The sequence below is a fragment of the Medicago sativa genome, chromosome 6 (assembly GCF_051527215.1).
Source record: "Medicago sativa cultivar Bolivia chromosome 6, Bolivia_mono, whole genome shotgun sequence".
Lineage (NCBI taxonomy): Eukaryota > Viridiplantae > Streptophyta > Magnoliopsida > Fabales > Fabaceae > Medicago > Medicago sativa.
The window spans coordinates 96,153,659-96,170,610 of NC_140754.1; the positions used below are offsets into that span (position 1 = coordinate 96,153,659).

The window sequence follows — 16,952 nt, forward strand, 5'->3', positions numbered from 1 at the left end:
CTTACAAATCACTCATCTTAGCGAAAGTTAAACCAACGACTTTGAATCAACTTGTTATCAAAATATGGCTTTGAAGGCCTTTGTTATATTAATCTAAAATTTGCATGGGTTACTTAAGTTTTTTCGTTATGTGAAATTATCGAATTTTAGTTTTCGCACCTATAAGAAAAATATAATATTTTCGTCTCTAGTTAATTTTTCGAAAGGTTTTCATCACTTAAGTTAGGTCAACTAACGGTTGACAAATAAAATATCATTCGATCGTGTCATGTGGATGTTTTAAGTATTGTGGACGCCACCTAAACATGTCACATCATCTCTAAATAAAATTAATAAAAAGTTAATAATAATTGGTTTTTCTTTTTTAATAAAACAAATCATAAACTTAAAAATCAAATTTTAGGGTTAATAAAAAAAACCTTAAATCGGTTTCATTCAAACCTCAAATCATAAACTTCGTTCTTATATTCCATTTTCATCGTTTGTCAGAGCCTTAAACTCGATTTCATTTCTTCCTTTAGATTGATTTTGTTTTGCAATTCATTATTTCTCTTTAATCCTCCTCCATCGCAAATCCAGTCTGCTACACATACAACTCGATGAGTTCAAACTCCATAAATCGCGGTGCACATTCACGAGGAACAAGTTCACATGCTTCGTCTTCTTCGCCTCCAAAGGCTCGTTCCGGAATTTCACTGTAGAGCTCGAACTATTATGCATTTATGTAACAAACATCCCAACAAAGGAAGATTTTTTTAGAGATGTTTGATAGAGAAATACTTACGTGAAAACAAACCTAAGAGCTAATTTTTAGGAACAACCAATTAAAACGCTACCACACATTAAAAATTAAAAAACATATTAAATTAAAAAGTACAGACCGTTTCTTTTCTCTTTCTTCAATCAACCATTTTTTTTCTTCCTACTATTGACACCAGATCATCATCTTTTTCCTATTTCTTATTGAACCTATCCTTAAATCAAATTGAAAAATAACATTTCATACTAAACCATTCTCATCTATATGTGCACCTAAATAGTAAATATTGTGTCTGAATATGATTTTTTTTTTATAGTAAATGAGATTTTTTTTAGTACACAATACTTTCTATATGACACACTTTTCATTCCACATGCATTATTCTATTGTTATAATTAACTTTAACATTGTTATAATTACAATACATCGGTTTTAATTTTTCATACTTAAAGACAAGATTGATTTGTCGTGGAAGCAAATGAGTGCTACTGTTCTGTGAAGGATAGATTGGGTCTCTGTTAATAGACCACCATCTGTAGAAAAAATTGTTGATGGAAAAGAGAGAAATTGAAACGGTTTCCACTTTTTAATTTAATATTTTAAGAAATATATATTAATGTGTTGTAGTGTTTTAATTGGTTGTTACTAAAAATTAACTTTTAGGTGCGTTTTCATGTAAGTATTTCTCTGATTGATATTGATGGTATGTGTTGTTTCAAGTTGGATACATGTTGCATATGTAAATTTCCTAGAGAATTTTTCATGACACAAGCAATTTTGTCAATGGGTTGGTGAATCCAAACAAGACAACACAGTGGGGGAAACATTAAGATTGTAGAAACTCTAAATAATGTCTTTGAGATGTTGGAAGACATTAAGAGGAAGAATAACAAGACTCAAAAGAAACTCAATACAAAGAGATTTTATGGAAAGATCAAGCTATCATGTCTCATTGCGTCAATAATGTTGAATGTTTACTTTGAAATGAAATTTTTGTATATTAAAATTGTATTTGAAAGAAAAAGTAAGGATGATGATTTTTTTTTTACAAAGGATGGTGTTTTTTATTTAAAAGGAAATGTGTTTCAAATTTTAATTATCATATTTGTTTGTTCATTTTGGTAGGTCGTGAAAGAAGAGTGAGTGAGCATTAATCGAAAGCACCGCTTCGAAAAAGTTCGTGACTATATTATCTGCTTTGAGTTATAGGTAGTGGATCAAAGATATTTTTTAAAAATTAATTTACTACACACACACCATCAAATACTTTGAGTTATATTGCTAAGAAAAATACTTTGAGTTATAGTTTAACACAATATCTTTAAATATAACATCTTATTAGATTTCAAATGATGTAACAGTTAGATATACCATCAAACAAGATAAAAAATACTCCATTAAAATATTTGTTTCATCTTCATAAAGTATTTCTTCCATATTTGTAGATTTATTTTTCCATATTTTTCTGCAGGTACTCTGATACACTTGTGTTTGCGAATTTTCACAAACCAAAACGTGGAAGTATCACAAATTAGTTTGCGTGAAACAATTTGCGATTCTCCAAAGGGTAATTACGTTTCACATTTCAGTTGGCAAATGTCATAACACATAAGTTTATTTGAAAATAAAAGAGAGAGGTATGATGGATTTTGTTAAACTAAAAATGACACAATGACATGAATTGTTGATGAAGGGAAAACTTTTACCCTAATTGGCACACAGGAGTTGGAAATACCAACCAACGTAGTTGATTGAAGAATAATTTCAATTGTCATAGATGTGTCTCCATACTCGAATTATATTGAAATAGAATGTTATGACATCTGGAACAGTAAAAAGGCTTGTAGTGACAAGCAAATGAATTGTTAAAGTTTGTGCGCTAAACAAGATTGATAGTTACATAATATGAAAACTGAAACTGAAGTATGACATTGTCCAACAAAATTAAGATTATAATGAATTAGAGTACGAGATTAGAAAGAATTTAAGTCTAGCATTACCAAGTTTTCATTTATGTAATATAATGTTGCAATGTTAGAAAGCCTTAAAATTGTTTTGCACAATATAATTTCACTTTATAGTGAGAATCATTAAACTAAATCTTGGTAGTGAAAATTAGTATAACTTAAACTATATCAATGGCATTGAAGTGAGAATCACTAACTATTAAAAACAATTAAGGGTAAAAAATTAAATGATTGTGTGTTAAAAAGAAAAAGTAAACATTGTATTTTTTTTATTTAAAAAAATGTGTTCCAAATTTTAATTATCTTATTTAATTTATTTTGTTTGGAAGGATTATTAAAGAAATACAAGTGAACATAAGTATCAAATAAAAAAACCTGAGATCACCAACTTTGTTAATATTATATATATTGTTAAAACGTTATTTGTATTATTTGTTAAACAAACAAAACATTAAGATTATACATCGAACAAATGAATATAGAAACGAATATGTTAACCAACATGGTAATTTTTTATTTAAACAAATGTGTTCCAAACTTTAATAATCCGATTATTTTTATATTTTGTTTTGTAGGATTATGAAATACGAGTGAACGTCATTAAAACCATCAAATAAAAAAACTAAGATTTAAATATGAGTGTTAAATGAGTGAAATATCAGTGTTAAATGATATCAATCTATTAATACCTCAAAACTTGAAAACTAAACCCTAATTGACTTGTAATCGAAATAAGGCAGAATGGGCATCAAAACTTTCCAATAACCTTCACCTAAATAATCACTCATTTATTCAAGTAACAAATAATCGAAATTCAAACAATCAGAAACCAAACAAAGAATATTTAATTTAAAGACACTATAATCAAACAACTAATAATCATAACAATTCAAGTTTAAACTTACACTAATCGTAACAATAAAATTAATCGATAAAATAAGAGCAACAACAACACTAACAATTCTAGAAAAGTAAGAAAATGCACGACCTTCATCCTCCGATTTTGTTTCTCATCGTCTTCATCTTACTCTTTTGTTCCATTTCATCTTCATTCTCTGTGTCATCTTGTAGGTACTTGAGAGGATCAATCCACAACTTCTCCACTATAACATGTCCAATCCGGTATCCGTTCTTTAACTCTTCTTTATCACTTGAGGAGATAAACCAATTGAGAAAACTGTAGGAGATAAACTTTATTTCAAATGTATCGTCGTCCTCCTCGTCGTTCTCTTTAGAAACAATGTTGGGAATCTTTCCTTTCCAGTCTATAGGTGTAGATACAATTGATGTTAAATCTCCGTCGCGCAAGTTATAACGCTTTGAAATGTGTTTATTGAAAAATATTCATTTTCAGTGAATTCAAATATGATGGAAAAATCTGATTTTGAATTTGCATTGTATTCAACTTCAATAAAAGTGAATGGTTCTTAAAAATAATGGAATATGTGGCATTTAACTCTATTAAGGATTGGAATAGCCTTAAACGCCTTAGACCAGAATCCAGGTAAGCGCGAAATTTGTTCCTTGCGCTTAGCACAATGCTTGCTTAGTTTCTGAAAAAAAATTGTGTTCTATACCTTCTTCTTCAATCTTCTCCTCTCAGATAGTCTATAATAATAATAATAATAATAATAATAATAATAATAATAATCAAAATTAAATTACGTAAAAATAATAAAACATTCAAAACAGTACACACACGAGAGACCTAAGTTTGTATTATTTAACATGGGTCTTAGGATTCAATAAAATAAGGAGGGTCAATGAAAAGAAAAAAAAAATAAGAAAACTCGTAATTTAAAAATTTAATTTCTAATAAATAACCAGCAATAAATTAAACACTTGAATTCTTTCAAAAAAAAACTTGATATGATATCTTATTGTATTCCTGTTGGTTTTGCATCATCATTGATTCAAAACTCTTTCCCTCTTTATAAACTTTCATCACACTTTCAAAAATCCTTTCCTCTTCAGTGTTCGGAGGTAAATCGGTCTGAGCGACCTCCTTTCCTTTGTGATTGACATTAGGAGGGTGAAGGTTGAGTCGATGGAATCTGAGTCAATGCATGCATGAACCGTATAAGAAGCAGTAGTTCAAAACCAATTTTTGTGTAGAGGCAGAACATAACGAACAATAGATGTAGGAGACTGATAGCTGCGTTGTTTTTACCTAATCATAACAATTCTAGTTTAAACTTACACTAATCATAACAATTCTAGTTTAAACTTACACTAATCATCATGGGCGGATCCAGTGTGAAACATGGTGTGGCAGCTGCCACACCAGATTATTTCCTACTAAGTATATATATAGTATAAGTCATCTTTATATCAAAGATTCTTCGATAGCCTAGCGGTTATGTTTGATGGTGGCTTGCAGGTCCCCTGTTCAACTCTTGGCGAGTTGCTGTTTTTGATTTATTTTTTAAGTTATTAATATTAAAAATGGTGTTGCAGGGAGTCGAACCTGTAACACTATGGTATAATGCCCTCGCCCAAACCACTTGGCTGCAGCTTTTAAGCTGTCAAAACTTTTCTCTGTTAATATATATAGTTTCTTTGCAAATTTTGCCACACCAATATCAACGGTCTAGATCCGCCCCTGCTAATCATAACAGTAAAATTAATCGACAAAATAAGAGCAGCAACAACAACATTCTGATATATCAATCCTCAACTTCATCCTCTGTGTCGTCATCATTACCTTGTAGGTGATTAAGAGGATCAATGTACAACTTGTCCAATGTATCTCCAATTTGGTTTCCATTTCTCAACTTTTCTTTATCAAATGTTGAGTTGAACCAATTGAAAAAACTGTAGGAGTTAAGTTTTACTTCAAATGAATCGTCATCCTCCTCATCGCTCTCTTTAGGAACAATGTCGGGAGTTTCTTTTTTCCAGTTTATATGTGTTAATTATGTTGATATTAAATCTCTGTCGCGAAAGTTAAAACGTTTTGAAATGCGATCATGGTAAAAAAATTCATTTTTAGTGAAATCAAATATGATCGAAAATCCTAATTTTGAATTTGCCTCATATACAACTTCAATAGAAATGAGGTGATTCTTTAAAATATCAGAATCTGTTTTATTCAACTGGTTACCAAGGTTTGGATCAACCTTAATCACCTTAAACCAGAATCCAGGTAAGCACGTAATTTGTTCTTTGCGGTTATGGTAGTGAATGTTTAGTTTGTCAACAAAACTCTGACATATCCTTGCACATGCAATCTTCTCCCCTTGGAGAGTCTAAAATAATAATAATAATCACAATTAAATTACATAAAAATGATAAAACCATCACACAACCGTACATAAACAAGAAGCTTAAGTTTGTTTTATTTAATATGGGTTTTAGAGTTCAATAAAATCAATCAAGGATTTATAAGGAGGTCTAATGAGACAGATAAATAAAATAAGAAAAATGTCACAATTTGAATTTTTATTTCTAAAAAATAATCAGGAATAAAATAAACACTTGAATCATTCCAAAAAAAACACTTGAATACGATAACTTATCATATTCTTGTTGGTTTCGCCGCATCTCAACTTCAAACCTCCTTCCCACTTCAGAAGCTTTCATCACTCTTTCAAAAGTCCTCCCTCTTTAAAAGGTTCAGTTTTCGAAGATGAATCGATCTTAGCAACCGTCTTTCCTTTATCATCTGTCATCTGCAGAGTGATCTTTCTTTCGTCAATCAACTCATTCCATTGAATCCAACATGGAAAATAAATAATCAATTGATGAATTAAATCCACACACCATCAAATTCTTAACTAAAAATTAATAGTTATGCGATGATGATAAAAACTTATCCTAAAAACGATCCACCAATCAAACTCGTGAAAAAAGTTAACAAACATCATTCACCTAATGATAGATAAATCAATACAAGTGTTTTTATATAAATGATCCTAAAAATGATCCACCAATCATTTCTCAATTTCATCGTTGGAATCACCAACACGATCAATACGCAATTTTAAAACCCTAACCCCCAAATTAAAAGAATGTTGGTTGGAATGAATGAATATAATATCAAATATTTTGAGAGTATTTTCGTTTGAATATAAAAAACATGAACATAAGCCTTCTCCAAATACGCAATTTTTAAAACCCTAACCCTCAAATTAATAGAATGTTTTTTGGAATGAATGAATATAATATCAAATATTTTGCGAGTATTTTCGTATGAATATAAAAAACATGAACAAAAACCTTCTCCAAATACGCAATTTTTGAAACCCTAACCCCCAAATTAATATAATGTTGTTTAGAATGAATGAATATAATATCAAATATTTTGAGAGTATTTTCGTATGAATATAAAAAACATGAACATAAGCCTTCTCTAAATACGCAATTTTTGAAACTTTAACAACAAATTAAGAGAATGTTGGTTGGAATGAATGAATATAATATCAAATATTTTGAGAGTATTTTCGTATGAAGATAAAAAACATGAACATAAGCCTTATTTAAATACGCAATTTTTGAAACCCTAAATTTACAAAGAAAATAAGGTATTGACACAAAATCCAAAACAATAGATAGAGAAGATAAAAATATAATTTGAGTATGATGGTTAAAAAAGTCATAACTTAATATCGAAATCGGTCAAAAACTCATTAAGTGTAGGATGGTTAAAAAAACGGCAAAAAAAAAAAAGGCATCATAGTTTCAAAACACACAGTAAGCAAAAATATATAACCTATATGAAATTTACAACATTTTTTTAACACAACCAAACTCACAACAGTTTACCAGAAATAAGGAATCTTTTTGATAATTTCATTACAGTCATCACTAATATGTTTCCTTTTCTCCATATACTTCTGTTCTAAGTACAAAAGAAAAATCATTTTCTCTTAAATATCCTACAAACATAACATTAAAAATAACAAGTCTCAACATATCATATTCAATCAATGGAAGCAGGTACAATTACCGATAATTTGTAAGATTGAAACATACACATAGCAGTTTGTTTGAAAATGTCTAAGTCCTCAAGTATTTTTAGACAAAGCATTTCAGTTAGTTAAATTGGCTAACGATTCTTTTTATCATTAACAAATATTACTTACAACCAACTTATATCTAGTTTGGTTTTAACAACATATATCTAATGTCGTTTATTACATTGAAAATTAATAAACAACTAATGAATACGAATACCTTTTTGATGTCCTGTTGGGTTTTAAAGATATCATCAATTGCCTCCTTGATAATTTCAATTCGAACAAAGAGCAAACCGACGATCTTCTTATTTGCCCTTGAGTCATATTTCTTCGGCTTCTTCTTGGAGGATCCACTCTTTCTCGTCAGAGTGTATCAATGAGAAAAGTGGGTTACGTAATGAAATAGTTAATTAAATAAAGATGAAATATTTGGGTAAAATAAAGGTGAGATATTGAGTTAAAAATTATGTTACATGATTATGGTTTTTTTATTATACGTACAATAATGCGTAAGATAAAGTATGTTATTATACATATAATAATAAGTTATATAAATTATTTATTTCTCTAGACAAAAAATATTAATAAATATACTTTTCCTTCCTTTATTTTGTGTTTTTTTCTTCAAATAATAGTTTTTAAAGTATTTTTGAAATAAATGATGTTGTGGTATGTAAATGATAATAAATGTTAAATGTATGATAAGATGACTGTCTAATTGTTTCTTTTTTTGTAAAGAACATCTAATCGAATTTAAATGTAAACTTATGAATATATTATTATTATTATTATTATTATTATTATTATTATTATTATTATTATTATTATTATTATTATTATTATTATTATTATTATGTTATATATGTTAACGAGTAAATATACAACATCATTCAGTGAAATAATTATCAAATCAATATTGAAATCATTATAATTTTGATTAAATCAATATGTATCATAATGAATCATGATTCAATTTGATTATGATATTCATGTCCAAAATACAATGACTCAATTGAATTTATTTTTCATCGAATTGATGTTTGCTCGCATGTAAAATAAAATAATGATAACTATATTTGACACATTTTTTTAAGAAGCAAAAGAATTTTTTATTAGATAAGAATAAACACACTATATGTAATTATGTATAACAACACACCGGACGAGACAATGATTACAAATAAGATCAATTTTGTGTAGGTGCAACAAGATCCGAGGAACATAATCTTAATAATGGGGTTATGAAAATAAAAACGATGTCTTAAGTATAAGACAATTAAATAATAATAATAATAATAATAATAATAATAATAATAATAATAATAATAATAATAATAATAATAAAACTCTTTTCAAAGATACATTTGAAAACTCTAAAAATATATTATTGTGTTTCCCATTTAGAAGTGAGCTACCACATTTTCTTTTATATAGCGAGTCCTCCTTTTTGTGACTTAAAAACTTTTAATGTAAGACAAAACATATTCTACCCCTTCTCTTTGTACCAAAATAGAGATCTGATGGCCGCGTCTCCACTATTTCCTTGTGCTAATAGTGCTCAGTCTACGAGAGGATTGCCCGTCTTGTTGGTTTGAGTTTGAACCGAGCGTGGAAAGAATTGAATTGTGCATGAATTGCTTATCAGGACTAGTGACTACCATAACGGTTTTTATTTTAAAGCAACACAGGTTACCGCGCGAGGTCGGGCGGGGCGCTACACAAGTTATCGCTCCCATTCGGTACCCCCGGGGTCCCTCACTCCCGCTTGCTTCCCGTCAGGATTAGCTTCTCTGGTCGAATCTACACTCTCCACGCCTCATCCGCCCTTACCCTTTTTGTGGTCCAGGGCGGGGCGCTCCCCCATAAACCAACCCCATATTTGTATTAGTGGTTGCGGCTCATCGAGAACTGTTGCGGGAAATGGTCTCGCGAAGCCGGGAACGGGCGAGAGAAAGTCAATATGATATTTGCGTTGGTTTGAACACCAGGAGCGGTCTGATCCCTGATTTGATCAAACAGACTGCTCTTAGAATATATCAGCCAATAGTTCGGTAGCTGACGCAGCAAGACCCGAGGAATCGGATACGGATCTTCGACGTTGCACAAAAGCCATTACTTTACGTTCAGCTAGCACTAAAAAGGCTACTCATATGCTTTGAAACATAAATCATAACATTTGCATATGCTAATGCTGTATCATATTCACTGCTTATAATGTCCTGAAAACATAAAACACGTAATTATCACACATGGTAACGACAAGATCGAACAAACTTAGAATTTATTTTGATTTCAGATCAAATTTACCAGCTTACAAAATAAAATATTGGGTTTGATTGTGTCTATTGGTCCATAATAACTACGATACTAACCAGTTATTTTCCATAATTTTGTAATGTCACTTTCAATTTTTAATGTAACTTAAACTACTTTAAAGACTTGGTTTGGTGAATATGCTTAAGGAAAATGTTTAAAAGAATGACTCTTTTAAAATAGTTTGAAGGTTGATAATGTTATTAGTTTGAAGCAATATTTCTTTTATGTTAGTTACAATGATGACAAATTTTTATGTTCTTGGTATTAGACAAAGATCACAGACAATCTATTGCATCACTAGTCATCCTTGTGGTTACAAAATTATGAAGAGGTTGTGAACCACTTGCAATGTCATGTAGAACATAAAAAGAAGAGAGCGCAAAAGTTTGAGAGTGTATCTCAAAGCACTATATTGGATAATCTCACATACTATAGGGAATAGACTAATCCAATTTTGGTGAACCATGATACCTTTCTTGTCATATTCTCTATCCTCAATTTATTCATTTTAAAAAATATTAAGCATACACATACACTTAGACCATCCGCAACACAACACCTTAAATTGGGTGCTTAAATTGAATTCATATGTCCACATCACTCATTTTACCGTAATACTTAATAAGCACCAATTTTCTCCAACCCAACACCTTAAAAGAAATTATTAAATAGGTCCCAAAAATAATTTTATAACATTACATTTCAACAAAATTTATTTATTTTATTAAGATTTATTAAATAAGACCCATGAAAAATGAAGAGAGAGAGGGTGCTTCCATAACCACCATTCTCCATAGTCACCCATGTATTATACTCCACAATGGGGGTGACTATTTAATGTGGTGTTAAATAGGTGAAACACTCACCATTGTGGATGGTCTTATACTCGTCCTATATTAAATTTAGTTTAATACATACTTGATACTTCAAATTCACAAATTTGAATCACTTCTCAAAGTTGAGATCAAGCCAAAAATTTTAAAATGTCATAATTCAAACCTCATTGCATGTCTGCTATTTTAACTTCAACCGAAGAAAACACCATGTGAATTGTGATGGAGAACGGGGAGTGGGGGATCACTCTCCACCCAACATTGCCTCTTCAACATCCCTAAATCTATGTCATTTTTCATGCTTAAACGAATTAAATGAAAATAATCTCACAAATAATTAAAAAAATCAAAATCACTTATTCAAAAAATTCTCCAACACAAGATAATTTAAGTTGATATGTGTTACACTAATTCATACTCTTTATATCTCTCTATCTCTCTATCCATCTCTCTTTCAATTTAAGATAAATGTGATATAGAGATTATAAACATATGCAAAATAAAACTTATTTTTAACTTTTTTCATATAATTTATAAGATTAAAAGATATGAAGCGTCGATAAGTTTTACGCTGACAACAATTCACAATTCGTCAACACATCAAAAAATTAGGTAGCCACATTTTATTTAAAGAGTGTTAAATGTAAAGCCGCTGATTAAAAGGTCTTGATTAGATGTCAGTGTAAACCAACTTTACACTAACAATGTTGATAAAGTGCCAATTTTCAACATGTATTTCACGACAGAAATTGTGTGACTTTCCTAATGGAGCTTTGAGAAATCATCTTCAACAATCAATATATTTATTCTCTTCTCATTATACATTGCAAGGTTAAACTCTGCAGCTAACTTTTGTTGAATTATTAGTAAATGAGTAGTGATATTTGAACAATCATTTATAACAACTTTTGTGACAACTTATTTTTTCTCTCTTTTAATTGGTCAAAAACAATGGAGAGAGAAAAAAGAAGAGAGAGAATAAGGGCATAATGTGAGTATGAGAGAGATAATTGTCAAAAAGTTGTCACAAAATGGCTGTACAAATATCATTTCTCTTAGTAAATTAATCACACTTATGTATTAATTTTGATTTAGCGGTTGTTTACACTGTCAACATATCGTAACCGTCGGATCACTGAAAATCATTTGACTTTAACTATGATTGTAAAACTTTTTACACTGCCAGTGTATACAACTAAATCTCAACAAATTTTCATGCAAAATTCTTCTTAAAATCCAAACACAAACCAAACAAATTTGAATAGTGATGAAAACTTTAAACTACTTTTATATCACCGATTAATTTACAAAACTATATAGAAAATCACATAAACATGATAAATCTAAATCTAGATTAAGCAAACTCCAACACATTATTCAATTCAACACGATACTTATTAACCACAATCGAAAGAAAATATGTGATTTTCCCATGGAGCTTTGAGGAATCAACTTCAACAATCAATATATTCTCTTATCATTATGTACTGTAAGGTTCCTGTGTGTGGCTAATTTTTCTTTTGTTGGGATTATACGTAAATTAATCATACTCTTATGTATTAATTTTGATCTAGCGGTTATATATAATCTTGTTTTTATTATATTGATTGATGAGTTATTCTTAGTCTTAATGCTTTTCGAAACTCATACTTTCAAAATTGAGCTTTTGATTTATTAAGTGCTTGACATAAACTTTTTAGATAACTGGTCTAGAATAATTTCATTTGTGAATGTTAGTTGTTAGACTTAAAACTTATAACTAAAAAGTAGTTAAATATACCCTAAAAAAAAATATGAGATTAAATTCACAAGAGAAAAGTTAGCTATACACATTAACCTTACACGTTAATCAAGATTATGTAAGCTTTCAAAAAATGGTGGGAATAAAGTTCTCATAAATATGAGATTAAATTCACGTGTAACCATCTATTAATCTCTAACATCTTTTTTCTAAATACTTTGAAACAAAATTTACATCAATTATATTTCAAAGAATGTCAATCTTACGGGTAAATTTGATAGAAGCACACTTGTGTGCATCCGTCCGTAATGCTAATTGGAGGCCATCTTCTCAGCTTGAACCTAACAAGCACAAACATTAACTTTCCCCTCTAATCATAAAAAGGAAATAAACTATATAGTTTTCTTTCAACTTTTTCATATTCTTTTGGTTTCTTATGATTTGTTTCGGTTATACGACAAACTTTGAGTTTTTTATATTGTTTGAGTTTTGTTTTATGTATTTGACTCTACTAATGTTATCCTATTTTTTGTTTAAGATCTTTGGTTATTTTATCTCAAAGGATAACATTTGCTATGGTTCCTAAATTCATGAGACTGATTCTCTCCCGTGACATGATAGTTCAGTCAAATATGGACCAGAAAAAACAAAACTTAGGAAATTCAAATATCAAATATATTTTAATGTTGTGGATTTTTTTTTAACAAGCCAAAATAAAATATGATATTAAAACGAGACTGTAACACCGCGCACAAGTGTGCAACACATAAAACACCTAAAGAAGTTACAAAGTTATCAGTGCAATATCAAGGGAGCACCACCCTATGGACGAAATAATAATGAAATAATTACACAAAAACACCCATGCATGACAGAGGGTTTCGCCACATGATAATCAAAAGCAAAAGTGAACAAATGTGCCTTTAACCACAAAAAAGAAGTAAGCTTGACCCTGTTGAGAATGATAAAAGGATCAGCTGACTTATCCAGACACATGCAAGCCAAATTATTTTGAAGAACGAATGAGATGACCACGACATCGCCGCCATATGACTAAACCGAAGAAAGTGACCATTAAGCGATAAAGGGGACACAGACACAAGCTGTAGCCACTGCCAAACAATGTACAATGTGTCTTTAATGGTGTGGATTATTCACATGAGAAAACTTAAAACGTAATGGGGTTCATTGCTTCTATGTTTCTAATTTTTTAAACAATAAGATTTCATTTCATTAATAAGTGGACTATGATTGTGCGTGCATACAAAGCATTGGATTTTGATCAAGCTCAAAAGTTTTAATGGGTTATAAACACTTACTCTACACACACGGTCTCTCCATCTTCAAACTCTACTCTCTAAATCATGGGGTTTGGAGGTATTCTTCCATGATCACAAGACCAAATCAACAGTGTTTAGACACACACACATAAAAAGATGGTTCTTAAAATATTCAATTATTTTTTTATTATTTTTTTTATCAATTTCCTCTTTACTATTAAAAAAATATTTCTTTGTGTGTGTGACCAAACACTTTTTATTTGGTCATGTGACCATATTAGAATTTCACTTGTAAAGATAATTTTACATTCAATTGTTCAATTCAGAGTTTTAGTATATATCAAAATAAAAATGGTTTTCCTTTCAACTCGCGTTTTTTAAAATTCAATTTACAAAATTAATTCAATCAAAATTATAATCAAACACGTTAAATAAAGATTTGTGGTAAGCGTTCTCTATTTTCACATTCTTCACACATTGTCAGTGTAAAAGTTTTTTACACTGTCAACGAATCGTAACCGTCGGATCACTGAAAATCATTTGATCGTAAAACTTTCTACACCGACAGTGTATACAACTAAATCTCAACAAATTTTCATGCAAATTACTTCTCAAAATCCAAACACAAACCAAACAAATCATGAAAACTTTAAACTAGTTTTATATCACTGATTAATTTACAAAACTATATAGAAAATCAGATAAACATAAATCTAAATCTAGATTAAGCAAAAACTCCAACACATTTCTTCATAATCTCACTTTCACAATTCACATTATTCAATTCAAATTACTCTATTTACATAACTAGTAACAAAACACAACCACCGCAATCAAACGGTAACGGAAGCGGTGACAGTGTCAGTGTCGGCGGCGATGATCTCTTCTTGATCTTCGAAATTTGGATCCTTAGAATCCAAAGCAGCTCCATGTTCTGCACCGATCTGAAGAGGATCAGATCCGATCCATGTGAACTTCCCTCCGTGACCTCCTTTCTTCGGTGAACCGGTCATTCCAGAGGATGATTTGCGATCTTTACGAGATTCCGATGCGGAGGAGGATTTTCCGGTGGTGGATTTGTGGCTTTTTCCGGTGGATTTCATTGTTGAAGTGTTGAAGATAAAGGAAGAGAGTGACAGTGATGAATGAGGGGGTATGGGGGTTTATATAGAAAAAAGGTGAGGGTAGTTTTGGAATTTGGGGTTTTGGTGATTTGATACTATGGGAATGGGACGTGCCGACGTGGGTGATTTGAGATTGGGGAGGTGGAAATGGATAAGGATGGTGGGGGGAGATTGTATGTGTAAGGTGCACATAAGATAAGATGGTAGATAATTGACCATTGACTAAAGTTTATACACATGCAACAATTTTACGTTGGCTAATGGAGATAAGATAAGCCAAGAGACTCTACTAACTTCTTTTTACGTGTTATTTTCATATTTTTTTTTTGAAAATAAAGTTTGGTGTTGGATGGTTCAACTAATTCAAGTTCTGACAAAAAGAAAAATCTTAACATAACAATTAACATATAACTTTTTATTTTTAAGAGTATTAACAAACTAATATTTATCATTATAAAAAAAAAGAATGATGAATGGTTGATGTAAGTTAAATCTATGGTGATTTATTAACATAAAAACTAAATAACATAAAAACTAAAAACAATCTATGGTGATTAATTTTTGTTGTTAACCCTATGTTTGATGGAGAAATGTGGTTAAGAATTGTTTAGAGATAGAAAACGAAATTGGGTTTTAAGTTTTTAACAAATGTTGGCTAGGTGATAAAATAGACTTTACATTTAAATGTTTTTGCTAATATATATAGTTTGTAACTAAGACATCATCTTTTCACCCTATATTTCATTCTATAAAAAAAATTATAAAGTCAAATTTTTTAAAAAATAACATTCAGTTTTTGCTAAGAGAAACAATGGTGCATAAAAACAACCTTGCTACCTTACATAAAAAAAAGAGATTTTTATATAAGGTAGCGATTTCTTATGTAAAGCATTGACTTGAAAACATTGATAAAAAAGATTTATATTTATACAACATTGCTACCTTCCCACATATTATTCAATGTTGTTCTATTTTCATTTAATTGAGAATTTTGCCCTATGTTCCATTCTGATTCCCTTCGGCGATCCCATTTTTTATATATTTTGTAGTGCTCCTTTGCTTTCACTTTTCATGTAACAAGTGAGTATCTGTTTTTTCACATATCCTAATTTTCAATTTTATTTTACTAAATAATAATAAAGATATACTTTTTTTTAATAAAAATTCATATGAAAAAAAGACAAATAGTTATTTTTCTCTCTAAATCTATGACAAATAGTCACTATAATCCCTCAATTTATTAAAATTTCAAAATAATCTTTAAATATACATTGAGTTAATCAAAATAATCCTTTACGATAAAATATTTCATTGATACTTATATAACAATCTCTCGATATACTCATCTATTATCATATGTGTTTTATATAAAAAGAATTATGATGAGTATTGAACGACTATTTTAATTTCAGAATTATTTTAACTAAGGAAGTGAATAATCAAAAATTATTTTAAAGTTTCCATACATTAAAAAAAAGAGTAAATAGTCACTTTGGTCCCTGAGTTTACACATCGCTGTCACTTTAGTCCCCGACTCAGGATAAAATACAAAATAGTCCTTGAATGTGTATCTCTGTTATCAGTTTAGTCCCTACCGTTAAAAATTCTGTTAACTAATGATGTGTCAATCATAGGGACCAAATTGAAAGTAAGAAAATACTAATTTTTTATTAATGATAAAAACAAAAAGATGTTGTTCTTTTGGTTTAAAGTTGAAAAACCAAATAAGTTAATCATCGAAAACAAGTCGCAGCACATAACTAATCAGCCAAGACAACCGAATCACTGCAAGCACATCCGTAAGACCACTGAAGAGTCCAAAAGAAAAGGTCTAACCTGCAGAAAAAACTGAAACCATCTTTCTACCCATTCTTGACTTTTTTGTTTCTGTTATATGGATAAATAGGTAACTCTAATTGAACATTTCAAAAAGAGACACAACTTTGAAATTAAGATGTTAGCAACAAGAAAGA

At 29.9% G+C, this 16,952-nt stretch overlaps 1 protein-coding gene and 1 long non-coding RNA gene across 2 annotated transcripts; one reads left to right on the forward strand and one right to left on the reverse strand.

Moving 5' to 3' along the window:
• The first annotated feature begins 4,971 nt into the window (after positions 1 to 4,971).
• Positions 4,972 to 5,307, forward strand: LOC146918572 (uncharacterized). The gene is made up of 2 exons (XR_015014345.1): positions 4,972 to 5,107; positions 5,185 to 5,307. It is a non-coding gene; the product is annotated as an uncharacterized LOC146918572 (long non-coding RNA).
• A 9,186-nt stretch (positions 5,308 to 14,493) lies between these two features.
• LOC146918573 (uncharacterized) lies at positions 14,494 to 15,003 on the reverse strand. Its single transcript, XM_085720227.1, has one exon. It carries the CDS (start codon positions 14,956 to 14,958, stop codon positions 14,689 to 14,691), a length of 270 nt encoding a protein of 89 aa, XP_085576353.1. The 5' UTR covers positions 14,959 to 15,003; the 3' UTR covers positions 14,494 to 14,688.
• Between the last annotated feature and the right edge of the window lie 1,949 nt (positions 15,004 to 16,952).

Coding starts and splice junctions, on each gene's coding strand:
- LOC146918573 (XM_085720227.1), bottom strand. CDS start 14,958: ATGAAATCCACCGGAAAAAGCCACAAATCCACCACCGGAAAATCCTCC.